We start from the raw sequence: 17,997 nt of genomic DNA on the forward strand, positions 1-17,997 counted from the left end.
TATTGTATAAGCAATTAAATTGTTTAAAACTTTGTAAGTTTAACTATTTTTTGTTAATTTACTATCAAATAAATTATTCAAGCTCTGATATATTCACTTGATCCAAAATTCCGTTTTATTTTAATGAATATTACTGATGAATCAGTTTATGTTTTTATATAACAAAAAATAATTTTGACAATGTCACATTTATCCAAAAATTATTATTTTTTTAGAATACTTAAAACTATTTGAATCACTAACTACAAAAAGAGAAAAAGTTTATTTTATCTTGTTTTTTTATTATTGTGTATTAAAAGGTTGAAAATATATATTTTAAATCAAAAAGAATTCTATTCGGACAGTTCAAACATTAAATATAGTGTTAAAAATATGACAGTTTCTTGTAGAAAATAAAAGTATCAGTTTTATATTTTTTCCTGAAAAATGAGTAAAAGTGGACTTGATTCATTTTTTTGTTAAATTATTCATTTATTTAATCTAAGCAACTTTTTGAGATTTGAACATAAATAAAAAGTTAATTCATTTTGAAGATATGAGCAAATATATGAAAGGTAACATAAGCTTTTCAATTAAACAATTTTTTTAATCGATTGCTATTATGGCAAAATTATTATGAAATCGAAAATATTATTTCTTAACTTATGCTCAAAATACTGTTATAAATGTAAATTTCTTTACTAAAGAAGAATAACAATTTTAAAGGAAATAATTATGCTTTTAGTTAACAAAGAACATAATACATTTAAAAACAAAGGTAAAAAATCTTGTTAAATTTGTAGGTTTTGTAAATGATTCTTTTGTGTATCTTTTGAATGAAAGTTTCATGAACTTAATGTTAGTTTAACTTTTCCTTTGCTACTCATCAATGGGTAATCGTTTTCTGTGTGCCTATAAAAGATAATGCATCTAAATAAAATATTGCCGTTTCCTTTGTAAAACGACTACCCATTACCATGAAAACAATAAGAAAAATTATTCCAAAACTTGAATAGGTAATTTAAATCTCAACGGCCCCAGAAAAAAAAATTCTCTACGTCATTCACAATTTTATTTTATTCTTTCATTTGTTTTAGTGTTATTTACATTAATTCCATTTAAGAAAAGTTCTGTTTTTTATATTTTTGTTTTTAAGTTTTAATGTTATAAGTTTGTGCGCTATTATTTTATATGATATTAACATCTCTATTTTCGTAACAATTCATTTTTTGTTTTTAAAATTACAAAAAACTTTATATTTATCTGGGAATGAAATTTTGGTTGAAATTAAGTATTATTTTAGGATAAACAATAAAATTCCATATAATCAGTATAAACTATAATTTAGTTACACTAGAGAACTTAAAAGTGCATAATGGTTTGACTAAATCGATTTGGTCTAATAATTTCTCACATAAAATTATATGACCCTACTGGACCGTATAATTTTACTGCCAAAGAGTAATATATTTGTATCGATACATTTTCTATAAAACACAAATATTTATTTAATGTATTTGTTTTAGCTTGATAACAATGTTTTTACAATAAAAATAACTAAGTATTCAAAGTTAACAATATAATATGTTATAAACACATTATTATTTATTGTTACAGATCTTGGAACTTAAAGCATTTATAAAGTTTCTTTTTACCATCTTGAATATATCCAATAATAAATGGTTATTCGTAGTTTTCTTTATATAAATAATGCATTTAATTAAGAATTAAGTTATAAATTCTTGTCGTGGGGTATTACTCCTCTTTAGAATAAAAAAAATCAGGTGGTATTACATATACCTGTGATCATATTTACTGAATTTAGAATCTCAGAAGTGGCTCAAACAAATTTTTTAAAGTCCCTATCCTTAATTATGAATAAAATGAATTCATAAGTTTTTTTTATAAGAATGATATTATTACACCACGTGCGTAGGTTTATAAAATATCAAAAATAAGTTCAAACAAAACAACTATTTTTTTGTTGTTTAGTAGAAGCAGCTTAAGTTTCTCCATGATAATAAAATCAAATTGTCAAAAAAATTTATCAATTGTTATCGTAACAATTATTAATAAATATTATTTAACAATATTTATAATTACCGGATGATTAATTGAATCCAGTGAAAATAAATGTAACATTTGGTATCAAAATAAATTTACCCTTTTAGATTAAAAGACAATTGTCTAACAGTCTATAATTGAAAAAATTATTTTTAAGGATAATTATATATATATATATGTTAACGAATTTATAAAAAAAAATCGTTTTCAACGAAATAAAATTTCTAAAATATAATAGCATATTCTTTGTTAACATTAAAAATGGATTTTCATTGTAAGGATTTTGATTACAAATGGATTGTATAATCTTTTAAATAATTAAACGAGAATAATTTAATATTAAAGAATATCTATGTTTTATAAGTAACATTTTTAATTAGCTTAAAATAAAATTATTAATCTTTTCTTTAAAAATGTCTAATGTACATAATCTCAAAAGATTTTAGTTACTACATTTGTGATTTGATATTTTATTTTCTATTAATTTTAATTAGTTCAAAAATTATTTGTTATATGGTATTTATTTAATACAATGCTTTGTTTGTAAACAAGAGTAGAAAACTTTATGAATAATGTTTTAATTATAACCTTCAAAACGGAAAATTTTGTTAAAACGTAATAATTATTATGTGATATTAATAAACATAAAATACCGTTTATAATGTAAAATAGTTTTTATTAAAAAACATTAATGTTATATTTAAAAAATAATCATGTTAGAAAAACGTAGTCAATTTCAATACATAGGGATGTTCGATAAGTAAGGAAATAGGTGTCTATTATCCTCATTGAAATAATTAATAACTTATTTTCCTGTTGAATACTCTGTATAAAACTCTGTTAATGGTAGTAATTATATTTCGAATTTCATTAACGTTAAATAAAAAATATAGTGACGTTAGAGTAACGAACGAAAAATATTAAAACGATTTAATATTAAAAACGTTAAACATAAAAATTCTACAACGTTTAAATATCGAATAACATTAAACTCATAAATAAGATAACATTTTAATATATTTAAACATTAAACGAAAATTTTTTTTTAAACAGACCCTTATTTGCAAATACACCTCATCGTGAGTAGAAGTTTTTCCTAACGAAGAAAGTTATTGAAGAAAGAAAATGAGTTTTCTTAACCTATCATTACAATGTATATAACTTATTGTCACGGTCTTTGAAGTTTGACACTTTTTCGGAAGTAAAGCAAGGATCAAAACGGCTTCGTAGATGTTTTAGTCTTTCCTATTTATGAAATAATATACAAGGGTGTGACAAACATAATCTCATTTTATTATTTGGTGTGACGGACGGGGATATCAACGTGACCGAAGGAAAAAACTTTGTTTGTCATTCTTCTGTTGTGTCAAAATTCACATAACTACACACTATATAATCTTATATACATGTAGTTAAAATGTCAAAAAGAAAATTGTATGTATTACGATAAAATTAAATATACATAATTACATATAAATTAAATTATATAAATATACAGCTCTATTTTTTATCATTGACCACTTATTTAATAAAAAATTAATAATATTTAGTTAGATGATTTCTCAATCATGAAGTATTTTTTATGCATATCCCTCATACATTAGAAGGATTTTGACAGTAACTTTTCAAAAGGCATCATACTTATATAACTAGCTTATTTAATCGATACTAACTAATCTAACTAAGAAAATTATTGGACTATAACAACTTTTAGACTAGTGCTTCAAAAGTTATTAGAATTTTTATAATTTTTAGTTATAAAAATACGGTTGAGTATAAATGAAATAATAAATTAAAGTTAAGTTAAAAAGTAAAATTGTTCAACTTTTTAGCTTTTAAATATTTAGATTTTACATTAACTAGATTTATCTTTCGTTTATTTAACGACAAATTAATGTATATTGTATAACAAGAATAGATCACTTGTGGTTAATATTATTTAAAATTAAATGTTATATTAAAATATTAATTTAAAAACAAAAAATATTACAAATATTTTACTTATAAAAACCAAAAAATTATTAAGATAAGAGTTGCGTTAGCGGAATTTCGGGAACAGTATTACCATTATTAGTGTCGACGTATATTTTCGGTATTTTATTTTAAATACCTCTCTTATAATATAATATTATAAAAAAATTTCTTTTTTATAGATCGACAAATTTTTGAAATATTAATATTATTATTAATATGGAATAATGATAATTATGTTATGTGTTATTCTCCATGCTAAAACTGTGCTATTCAATTTTCAATATTTTTCAAGAGGAAGAAATAATACAAAAGTTTTATATATCTATTAATAGATTTTTTTTTTTAAACTACATTACCTCAAGAATTAACAAATATTATTTATTTCGGAAAATATTAAAATGTATCTTGCATTGTAAATAAGTATTTTTCGAGAATACAATTTTTTAAATTGTTGTGATACATGATTTTGCTATGAAACAACCATATGATATAATTTCCATTAGTGTACACACAGATTAATGATTTTTGGTAAGTAAATGTAATATAACTACAACATAATTTGTTTCATTGTATAAAAGAAAACTTTGGAAGGAAAAATGTTTGCACCTAAAAAATTTTATCATTCATGTTAGTTTTGCAAATCTACTAGCACTCCCATTAACTAAAATGAACTCGATAGGTCAATGACATTCTGTCAAATTCATTTTTAATTTAATTTATTAAACAAAATAGCGGATCAACTTTAACTATTAACACATTGACTTTTCCAGTAAACTTAATTTAAACAAGTTAAAAAAAATTATTAACATGCCTAGCCTTGAATAAAAATTATTCAATGCTATTTTTATTCTATGGTTGTTATCGACTAGTAATTCTCATAATTAGATTACAATTTAATAAATAATCAAGTCAAATATTACCGTTTAAAAAAACAAAGTGAACACCATTAGATGGTATAAGGGATAAATTAAAAAGATCAAATATAATTTTTTAACATAATTATGTTAAATTATGAAGAGAAATTGAGTGGCATCGTTAAAAAAATAACACTGATATATTGACTTTTAAAAATGATTGACTATACCCTTATAATATAAAAGGAATGAACATAAAAAATTACTTAATGATTGAAAAATTAAAAAAAATATTTAACTAAAATAAAAACAAAAATTAAAATTCTCAATATTATAAATTTTTATTAAATAAGTGGTCAATGATAAAAAAATAGACCTGTATATTTATATAATTTCGTTTATATGTAATTATGTATATTTAATTTTATCGTAATACATACAATTTTCTTTTTGACATTTTAACTACATGTATATAAGATTATATAGTGTGTAGTTATGAGAATTTTGACACAACAGAAGAATAACAAACAAAGTTTTTTCCTTCGGTCACGTTGATATCCCCGTCCGTCACACCAAATAATATTATTTCATAAATAGGAGAGACTAAAACTAAAAAAAAACTAAAAGTAAAATTCTAATTATTATTATTTTTCTATTAAATAAGCGGCGAATGATAAAAAATCACCGTAAAAAATATACAATATGCAATCTCATACAGAACTTGATAGCAATCGCAATTCTCGCGTACACCCAAAGAAAAACCTCAATCAATTTTGATAGAGAAATTTTATCAAGGGTTTATGATAATGTTTTATTAATACGAACAAAATAATTATTGTTCAAGACAAGAAAAAAAATTATCATATTGATAAATATATCATAGATTCAATAGTAATGATATATTTATCAAATTGAACAATGAATTTATTATATAGATCGAGGTTTTTCTCTGGGTGTAGTAGTGATTACCAGTACTGAACAAATACTGGCATATGTCTAAAGGGATAACGCTTTACTATACTGACAAATCGGTACTGAAGATTTTGTATAGTTAATATTACACCAGTACTCTGCTAGTAATTGTATATAAATAATTATCGCCAACACGGGATCAGTACTAATAAGAGACTAGCCTGTACTATACTAGTACGGGCTAGCCAATGGTTAGCTATCAGAACTGATGCGGGGGACGTGGCAGGCGCAATTAAAAAATAAGTTGCTCGCCATACCACTGATGTACAGTTGCGCTATTACTGCAAGTTCTCAAATGGGTGACCATTCAAAAACATTAAAAATAACGCCACTATGACCTCTACTCTCTGCGAATTATTGTATTTTTGGACATAAGTCCATCCACGTACGATTTATTTTGTGATGAGTTGTTTAAAGGTTGCCATCAAGCCTTAAAAAAGGCCATACTAAAAAAATAAAGTACTGGTGCAATACTTCAATGTTAGTACTTTACAAAAATGTCTGCTTGGGGTGATTAATTTCCTACGTACTACAATTGAAGATACGGTATTTTTTTTGTCACTCTTACATATTTAAACATTAGTAATCGTGAAAAAAACTATTATTACATTGTAAAAACAGCTATAATTATAATATTGTCATTATAATATTAAATTTAAAAAAAGGGAAAAGTCTTTAAACTGCTGCGGTATCAAGTTAAATTACCTTGTAAAAGAACATACTTATAAAACTAAATCTTTCACCAAAAAATAATGCGCGTTTAAACTTTTTTCTTTTTACTAGTTGGTAGCTATGTGCATTTGTTTATGATTCTTTTAGTTTTTAAGGGAGTATCAAAAGACATAGACAGAAAAATATAGTAATAACTGTATAAAATTGCCAGAAACGATTTAGAAAAAAAAACATTTTTCCATTGCGTGGTTCAGTGATAATTTTATTAAACTTCATGAAATAAAAAAACACTTCATTTAGTCTTTTTAGAATTAAAAATGAATACCACAAATCGTACGTCATATAAAGTAAACGTAGTCTATCCCTCAGGACAACAACTACTAACTGACTGCAGTTTAAAGAAGTTGAATACATGCAAACTTTTCTAACAGTTTACGGTTAACCCCTAAAAGGCATGTTAAATTCATTGTTGTAATTTTACCGTTAGATGAAATCCTCACACAGCTTTATAATATAATTGGACACTTTATTCCATAGATTTTCACTTGTAAAAATGCTTTAGGTAAAAGTAAGTATTGTTTGTTTCAAGCTTTGCGTTAGAATTGAACCAAGGTAAACTGTAGATGGCGTGTTTGTATAAACTTTGATAAACAAAAGCGTAAATTCGAATAAATATAACACATTTTTATGTCACAGTTAAAGGCTCGCGAGATGGTACCAATAACTAAAGGGGTCTAGCGATTTTATTATTTTATTTATTGGTTATTCTCGAATAAAATCTATGGTATAAGCCTTATCTACTTTTAAGGTCATTAAATAACTATACATAATTTATAATATTTTATAGCTTAAATCGACTATCTAGTTAAATATTCAAAGGGTTACTTACCCTTAAAATATAAAATTAATAAATTGTTTTTTTTACCAAAATTTCAATAGAACACTAAAGAACTTTTAATATTAAATATGTTAAATATAATTCAAATTAGATTGTTTTGTGAGCTTATCACCTATACATTTTTAAATACATTAAACACTCACGGCTTTAATATAATTATGAAATAATATAGATAAATACTAAATTCGTTTACGTAATTTGTTTTTGATGCATATATTTAATTGTTTTGCCATTAAATTTCAACAATTTTGAATTTCATTTCAAAGTTAAAGTAATTAAAATATAACTCCAAAATTAATTTGTCTTTAATCTCTTAAACATTTTATATTTGATGTACATAATATGCACATGGTGTTTTCATTCAATTATCAGGAAAAACGAGCACTTAAGAAACAAGCAATATTTCGTAATATTTTCGTTTCGCTAAGAAACTTCCTTTTCTAAACTGTTTGCTGTACTTTTTGATAGTGAATAATATATTCTTGCAACATTTGGTGGCAAAGTTTCTGGGGTTAAGAACAGAAATATATTATTAACCTTTGCCATTATTTTTTTCTAAAATATAATAGCATATTACACAATAAAAATAATAAATAATAATATTTAACTTTACTCTTAGATTTCATTTGTACTCTTAAATTAGAAAAAAAAAGTGTACATTTTACCATCTAATTCACTATTAGTGTCTATTATGACACCAATAATCAATTGTTTGTTTTAACAAACAGCAATTGACCTTATAAAAAAATTTTATCTATCTGAAAAATAAAAAATGTATCGTTAAATATATAGGGAAGTTTATTTATGTATAAGATATATATATATATATACAGAGTGATTTATTAAGCACACAATCCTCCATTATTTCGTTAAATAATAATTTGTTTATAAAAATGTATAAATTCAAGTATAATTTATTTTTATGAACTAAAGTGAATATCAAGTTTATTGCAAGAAAAAATATTTCTAAGGGTAGATTTTAGGAGTAACTTTTGAAAGTTAAGTAGGAACCTATTGTTTTTTTATTATTAAATGGAGAGCTGTCTAAATAAAATATTGACTCGTCTATAAACAGTTTTGTTACATTATCATTTGAGATATAAACATTTTAAAATTTATAAAAGGTAAGAAGTGTTGAGCGCCCCTTAAAAATTGATTGTTTACAATTAATTTTGAAAAAAAAACAATGTTTCTTATAGGTTTACGTTTTGAATATCGCTAAAAATAATAGGTTATAACGTAAGGTTATTTGATTAGCGTTATACAAAAAGTAATTATCCCAAATTTAGACTCGACTATATAACGTGTTTCATTCAACATTAATTGACACTTTCATTGAAATAATTATCAAGTTAATTTTCGAAACATAATTTTAGAGTGATTTAGATTCGTTATTGATGCAAAATGCATAATAATATATTGTCTAGCAGTTTCAAATAGAGGCTCATTTTTTTTTTATTTGTTGTGAATGATTGTTTTTACATAACGCTATTCATCTTAAGTCTTTCTGTCATAATATTAAAAACTGAGTTAAGGTTTGTTTTGTTTGTGATATAAATGTAAATTTACTTAAGGTCAACCACGTGTTTTACATTTATAATTACTATGCAATATAATTTTAAATTTAAATACTCTAAATTCATATTGTAAATAAGAATAATAGGAGTAACAGAAGTTCATCTTTAATAGTCATTTGATGCTTATGCTTAACAAAAAATTTAACACATATAATGTATTTATTTCACGTACATTTAACACGTAATTTTGCTTGATGATAAGCTTATTTTCAGAGAAAAATAAAATGACAAGTTAATAATTATTTTGCAAATATCTTGTATATAACTTCTCGACTAATTCAATTAATATCAAATTATACTTGAAAATCCTTTGATTTTACAAATATTTTCATTTTTTGTAATTCTTTCTAGAAAGTTTACTTTAAACTGTTAGACTTAAATGTTTGGTAAAGTATTATTCAAGCACTATAACTACATGTTGACATAATTCACCAATCTATAAAATGTCCATCTTCGAATTTATGACGTTACAACTGTTACAAAATTTAAGCGTTCCAAATAGAATTATATATTTTAATTTATTAAAAAAATTGCAGGTTTGGTTATTTATTACTTTCGAATAATTCAATTGAAACTATTTAAAAAAATGTGTGTAGTTTACTAATTTAAATGCGTTAAATTTTACTGACCACATATATAAAATTAAAAAATAAATTCTATTTTTATTCTTATTTTTTTTTTATCAGATTTTTACACATATTTTCTGAAATATTTTTTTTCACAAAAACGTTTATTTCGAACGTACTATCTTAAATCATAATTTAATTATCTCAGAATTGACTTTTGACGTTTTGAGATTTTAGACTAACGTAAATAGAAAACCATCTCTGTTGATACATTTATGAAATAATTTCTCTTTAGAAATAAAATTATATGCAAAACTGTTTGAGATTATCATAGTAAACATCATATTGTTCTGTATCATATTTTAAAGTGCTCAATTTCTCTATAAGTCTGACAATCTTCTTAGTTCATAACTAATTACTTACATTATTTTAAACAACTATTTCATTATATAAGACTACAGTGTTTAGATATCAATATAAATATCTAACTGATTATATTAAATATTATTATTAATGAAAAATCAGCGCGTTACGTATCTACCGTGAATAAAGTTATTTTACTATGATGGTTTATTTTTACTCTAAATAAAGATTAAATGGATACTTCATGAGATCCGAGTAAAGGTAAAAACGAAAATCCCAACAGACTGGAAATTTAAGTGCAATTGGACCAATACAATCTTTATAGTTGAGTTCAAGCTTTTCCCTTGAAGTCATCGATTAAATAGATACAATACATTATTTAAACTGTTGATTTCTACCTTCATATTAAATGAACCCTTATATAGTTTTTATATATTGTTATTTGTTCTCAAATTTTTATTTTTCAAATAGTAGACGAAATAAACTTAACAAATTTATTGAATAATAAAAAAAAATATACATAATTTTTTATTTCATTTAGCTAAAAATGATTTAATTAATTTAGAATCTTATGTAACCTTTCAAAGTCAATACTAACAGGTATTGATGATGTAAAAAATAATAAATATGCTAAAAAATAATGGAAGCTATAAATGCTCTGGTTATAAGCGCATTGCATCAACCTATAAATAAAAAGATAAATTTTGTTCTATTAAGTTGGATCAGTGAAGTATTAGTACATATTCCAAATTATGAAAATTACACATAAAATTATATAAAAAAAAATTTTAGGGTGAGGTATTATATAAAAAATGTTGTTGAAATTATGTTTATGTTGTCAGTACTAAAATAAGGCAGTTTTTGCTAATATGGACTAGTCAACTATCAGCTACCACTAATAGTAAAGTACTACGATATTATTTAATACTGCTTGGTATAATAAATTTAATATGAAAAAATTAACTTTCAAATATTGTAGTTGTATATATTTCTTGTATAATACAAGTTTAATAGTAAAAAAAAAATTGAAAGAGAAAAATCTTAGAATTTTTAGTAGTTTATCCTTCTAGTTTCTTTGATCATTCTTTATTCTTAGAAAATATGTGCACAGATATCTTTTAAAGTTATATTGAAGCACAACTAGCGCATATGACTGGATTAAATATATCTTTATGTGGTTTTTCATATAAATTTGAACTTTTCAGAAATATAATAATTTTATCTATAGTAATTTAACAATAAATCTATTGTTTGTTATCTAAATTTAATGTAATCGGACATACTCTTGTAAATTGTACTGATGACATTGATTATGCGTCGATCAATTTATCGCCAAAATATAATTTTATATTTAATTTTTATTTTATTACAATTACTGGCTAAATTTTTAATTAAAATGATAGCTTTTATGCCTTAAATTTTTGCAACATCTCTCTACGTGATTGTGTTTTGTTAATTTTACTAGGATAATAATATGGTCGAAGAAAGTAATAGTCGAGTGATGTGTTCTGGTTAAAGTCTAAGGCATGAATGATAATCGTTATCAATTGGGTTGTGAGCATAATAATATTATTTAGGATATGCCAATTATTCAATTATAAACAATAAAATGTTGTCATTTTACAAAATAATATTGACGGCATCAATTAATTTTACATGATTCGAAATTATTATTTTTAGGGGATGTAGGGGTCACCTTTTATTATTACTTTTTAATAGCATTATAGCTAACAAGAAAACTATTCTTTACCAATTTCAGAAAAAAAATAATTAATTTTTTTTAAATAGAATTTTGAAAAATTGACTTACGTGATGAATTGATCAATTATTAAATTGAAAAATTTATTTGAAAATTGCCATATTTTCAATGTTACTTTCTTATTTTATCTAAATATTTTGGCATATTGCATATTTATGATGTGATATGGTTTTTATAATTTTTAATTAAAATTTTATAAAACCAAATTTTTATATTTGATCAAATTTGTTCAAAACCTACATAATACTTATAGAAATCTAGAATATCTTACAAATTGAAAACATTAGAAGATATCTGTTGAATAATAACTATTCAATTATAATTATTACAAAATAATTATATTAAAACTATGAAAATATTGTAAAAACCAGTATAATATTTTTACAAATTTGCATTTCTGATCTGTAGTGAAATTTAAAAATATCTATATAATATTCTGTTGATATTTTCAGTACCTTACTTAAGATATCAGATGAAAATTGTGATGTAATCAAGACTTTTTGAATACTTTTATATTTTTAATTATCCAAGAGTTTCTTTGACAATATTAAAAGAACTTTGAGTAATATGTTCAAGTATTAATTATTTACAAACTTTTAAAACGATAAGTATTTTAAATATAGTGAATTCATTAAAATTGTAACTTTTTTTATAAATTAATTTTATTTATTTAACATATAACTGAAGTTATAAGAAACTTTTAATTTATATTCTTAAAAAGATTATTTATGTTTTACATAAAAAATAATTTTTTTTAATAATAAAACGAATATGGTGTCATGATGATATTGTAAAAGTCGTATTATTTTGTACCCCGTGATTCAAAATGAGCATTTACGCTTGTTGACATAGCGGATATAACACATCAAGAGGTATTATACGGGTGGTTCACTTCATTGAGAATATGCAAGATTTTATTAAATGATAACTTTTACTTTTCACCCTTTGTGACCCTCCATCTGCTATCGCCCTTTTAACATCACCAAGTCTTCAGCTATTACTGGCACTGTAATTATGGTTGTCGCTGCCAAGAGCATTATAATTTGGTTAATTACTAACTGCATAGCGTTAACAAAGACTATTTAGTTACGTCCCTGATTCTTCTCAACAGGTTTAACTCCCAAACACCGTTACCTGCCCATTTGTAAATACTGACATTAAACATACGCACAAATCTAACAATGCCTAGAAATTTTTTTTTTCTACATTGCAAAGCATACCAATTAAACATTCATTAGATTTTAATTCATATATTCGTATATCTTCAAGTAGTTTTATGGCATGTTTTAAGTATTATGATTAAAAATTGTTCTGGTAATAGTTTATTTTTAGGTCAAATATATACTATTATAAAACAATACCTGCTCGGTAGATGAATAATACTTAATATATCGACGTAAGTACGTAAAAACCAGATGATCAGTTGTCCAATCCTATGAAAATTATCATTAGAAATATATATTAGTGATTTATAAAGTATTCGAAAATTAATAATATTTATTTTTGTAATATCTACTAAAACTTTAATATTATACAAAATTCAAACAAAATGTTAAACTAAAACTCGAAACTAATATCCATTTAACTGTTTTATTATAAATGAGATAAACTTATAGTGAAAGCTTTAGGCGTTGAACAAACAACTAGTTTATTTATTGTTTAAACAAAGTAATTATTTCATTTTTAATGAAACCGACGATAATGTTGGCCTACTCAACAATGAACTGTCCGTCATGTCTACTTAATTATGTAATTCCGATTAATGTAAAACAGAATAACATCTTTTAACATACTCAAATAGCAATAAAAAATATAACGGTTTTTTAACGTTGTAATGCAAAATAACTAGTAAAAGAAATTCTAAGAGAGGCTAAAACCATAAAATAATACAGTATGAAAATGATTAATATAATTACTGGATGTTATATACGCGCCCAAATAAACAACAATGAAACTGAGATTTATACCCCTACAAAATATATATTTGTAACAAATATTATGTAAAATTATTCAAATTAAATAATTAATTCTTAAATTAAAAAGAAACACAAAACACGATTTATAAAGTAAATAACATTTTATTGGCCCTTAAGAACTTTTGAAATAGTTTATATCAAAACTGACTTTATTTTATCGTTAATGATTATTGCAATCGTTTATAAAAAAATACTATTTTACGATCTAATGTATATTTTATGTAATCCATAAAATAGGTTATATATATATAACAATTTTCTCGTTCTAGCAATAAAATGTAACCAAATTTAACATTATAAAATATTAGAGAATGTTTTATGGAATTGTCAAACTAGAATGTGTAAGTACTCATTTCTGAATTTGTATTAAAATACAAACTTAGAAGGGATTCTTTTATGATTTTTATCAATAAAGATTTTTAAGGTGAAAAATATATAGTTTAAACTATTATTTTTACAATTATTTTATCTCTTTTTTTTTTTTTTTTAAATAATTATTAAAGTTTACTAAAGAAACAATAAATAGCAAATTAATGATAAAATCGAAACAAACTTAATACATTGATACATAAGCGAACTCTAATCCACTTAGTTTTGCCTATGTATAGGTACCGCATATGTTTTATATTTTAAAAATTGTTTGTGTTTAATATGGTAAAAAAAATATACGAAAATTAGTAGATAATTAATTTAAAAACTAATTCAAGTTAATACTCACTCATTCACTTTATTAGTTCAAAATTATTCTACTCAAATTGACGTTAACCCATCGATATTGATTTACTATGAATGTATAAGAGCAAAATATAGTACAATTAATATAACAGTAAAATGATTATATGAAAAATGTTTATTTTATATATATATATAATTGTATGAGAAATCAAAATTTGAACATTTATAACAGTCCGATAACGTACAGTACAACAGACTAAACTAATTTAAAATAATTTTGAAAGCATATTTATACTCAGAACAGTGTATCATGTCAAGTAATATAATTAGGAACATTAAAATCTATTTTTCAGAATTTTCGAGAATCTCTAGAATCTCAAAAATTAGTAATAACAAACACATTTTAAGGTTATGTTTTACTATATTTTCAACAAAATAATATATTGATTGATAATAAATATAAGATTGTGTAATGAATTTAGTTTTATAAATAATACAATTAAATACATAGCATCATGAATATTTGTCAAGCGTAAATGATTTTGAAAACTTACGTGTAAATCAATACATCTTATAACCTGTTAATGTCTTATGAAAGACTTTACACGAGAAAAATGACAAGAATACAACAAAATTTGTTGTATTCTTGTGGTTATTATTAATCGACTATTTAATAGTCGATTAAATAGACAAATTACCACGTTTTCAAATTCACATTTCAAATTACCAAATCACTTAAGTGATATGGTATTACAAACATAAATCAAATAATGTCTAATATTTAAACTAATGTTTAAAAGCAAAATCATTCTAATAGCTTCTAATATGTTACGAAATTGATAAAGTTGATTACTTGAACTTACTTTAATTAACATTAATTCAAAGTTTTGGATATGCTCTACAATAAGTAATATTCATAATTTTGTTACATACTTAGTGGATAAAACAGTTTATTGTAAAGTCAAACTAAAGAATCTTGTACAAATTATTAAAAACATGCAACGTAATAATTATTTACTGGTTATCAAAACATTCTACGTAGCAGTATAGTTGAATTTGTATTATTTCCCCTGGTCAGTTGCATAATTAATTTACAACTCCTTCAGGTTAACTTTACGAACTCAACTATTTTGAACAATAATTTGTCCGTGTCGTTGGACGACGTTGATATATAAGCATAGCGAACAACGTTGAAAGTCTAGTAATAATTCATAGAGAACTCCAGAATTGTTGTAGAAGATAATAAAAGTAAAATAGTAAAGAGTAAGCATTGAAGTCTATACCAAATTTGGAAGACATTGTCATAAATATTACTTCCGCTCGGAATATCAAATCAAGTACACCATTCCGTGCCGTTGTCGAACATAATATAGTTTTTTCGGTACGCACGTTCTGACATTATAACAAAAATGAAAAAAAAACTCATATTTGTTTATTTTTTCTTATAGATTGCAAAAAAGCTGAGAAAGTTTCCAATAAATTTATGTATTTTATAATTTTTGTCTCATACATTTCTCTTTTTCATTCTTTGTCGAATTTAACTGTAATAATGCAACATACGTAATATTGTCATCGAAAGTATCGAATAAATTGACATTTTTTTATACTATTAAAAAGTTACTCTTTTTTTTTCACATTGAATGTATAAAAAGTATATGTAAAAAAACGTTATTTTTATTCGTATAATACAACCGATTTTTTTTTCAGTTATTGCTTGTTTCGAAAAAAGTTGATGGAACTTTATCATCATCATGGATTAAATCAGATAGTCAAACAACACTCAAAAACTCCACTCACACAGATGATGTAAGTCATTTTTAAAAAATTCTATTTATTAAAATCAATAAAATAGTATTATAAACAAGTAATGATAATATGTATAATAATTGAGTGTTTTAAATCACTAGTTTTGTAAATATTTAAAAAATAAATCCATTGAGTCTAGACATCGAATCGAATTCATAAAGGTTCTCTGATTTTTTTCTTTTTGGTTTTAAAGAAAATGTTGTTTAGTTGATGAGAAAACATTATATCGTACATGCATAAAAATTATTTCGTTTAAAAATGAGTTAATAACTTAAATTAGTAAAATTTGTAATTTATGTGTTATAAAAATACCTATATAATGTTTATTATCATTAATTTTTTGATTAATTAGCATATAAATATTCACTCAGGACTATTTAAATAACAAAACAACTATTATATACATATTTATTACAATATTTATCTCTTTACACATCTTTTATGGACACATCAAAATCAGTATATCATGTTAAGTTTTATTTATTTTATAATTCAATACTTTATTTACATTAATTTATGTTTTTATATTAGCATTATGCTGTTAATTTCTGACCTTGGTTTGCTGGTGATTGTGTCTTCTCGATGATACCTTATATCCATTTGTTTCCGGTGTGTAAATGCTGACTCCCATACACAAAGATTCATCGTTTTCTTACTTATATTATTAACTCGACCAATAATACCTAAAGTAATAAATTTTCGTTATATAGAAAAATGAAATTTACATTACATATTTTACAAAATTTAATAATCCATATTGGAGAAGGAAGAATTACATCAATAACTAGAAATGGCCAAATAATATCGATAATACTTATGAATATTGATGTTGAATCATGTCCAAATAAATCCATATTTGGACAACAATTATTGTATTTCATTTTTTTTTATAAATCAATATGTGGGTAAGGACATAATGTACCAAACGTCGTTATTTTCAGTTGAATACATTAATCTACTCATATATCGTAAATATGAAAATAATTACATATTTTCAGTACTCAAAATTGTTGTTTTTTAGAAAAGAAGTTAGATTTATGCAAGAAGAAGCTAATGACAAATAACTTATTGTTTTAAATATTTTTCATTAGATTTATGTAGTACCAGTGAGTACAATTGTCCTGTTGTATATGCACTCGACCCATGCTACATATCCACTTTATGTATTAAAAATGTTTATAACACAATATTTATTCTAACGCTGTTATCGATCCATTAAAAAAAAATTATAATTTTTTTCTTTAATTAAAAAAATACAAAATATGTTTTTAGCTTTGTCTAAAGCTGTAAAAATTATTAACACAACATATTTTCTGGATAAAAAATTATTAAATGTGTAAAATATCGTGGACTATCCTTATAGCACTTAAAAAACAACATTTGTTAGCTCTAATTTGTGTAAAATAAATTTAGAAATATATAGATATAAATCAATACTATAGGGTTAGATATTATCATTTAACAATATAATTGCAAGCGATATATTGATTTTGAAATCAATTTGCGCAACCATACTCATTATCTGTCACACTTTTTTTATTACTAAGCAAATATTGATAATACACAATCAGTGCTAATATTAACTGATAGAATTTAGCTGATATATGTGTTATTTATGCATGTTATTTGTTTACAAAATTATATTGTCGTGTATATTATACACATGCATCATTACAATTTGTTAATTATTTTTGTTGATTTACTAATGCTATTTATATTTAAATTTGATATTTACAGAAAATTAATATTTAATTGAATTTAATTTTATATTACTAAACGGTACTAATCTATTGACATAGCAGTTCTATTTGAACGGCGTTCTATATAGGCAATTCGCGTACTCATCTGAGTATATGATATTT

The 17,997-nt window shown here is 23.4% G+C and overlaps 1 protein-coding gene across 9 annotated transcripts in view; it reads left to right on the forward strand.

Annotated features, from left to right (window-relative positions):
• The window catches only part of LOC126904869 (protein madd-4), a 104,070-nt gene that overhangs the window by 47,682 nt on the left and 38,391 nt on the right, over positions 1 to 17,997 (forward strand). For all 9 annotated transcript variants that reach the window (XR_007703839.1, XM_050684189.1, XM_050684188.1 and 6 more), the window contains exon 3: positions 16,037 to 16,135. Coding sequence is in view for 8 of the 9 variants with exons in the window: in XM_050684189.1 (XP_050540146.1) it covers positions 16,037 to 16,135 (99 nt within the window). In the remaining variant the exon portion in view is untranslated. The remainder of the gene's footprint in view (positions 1 to 16,036; positions 16,136 to 17,997) is intronic.

Source organism: Daktulosphaira vitifoliae, unplaced genomic scaffold, assembly GCF_025091365.1.
Source record: "Daktulosphaira vitifoliae isolate Bord-2020 unplaced genomic scaffold, ASM2509136v1 Scaffold_4, whole genome shotgun sequence".
Taxonomy (NCBI): domain Eukaryota; kingdom Metazoa; phylum Arthropoda; class Insecta; order Hemiptera; family Phylloxeridae; genus Daktulosphaira; species Daktulosphaira vitifoliae.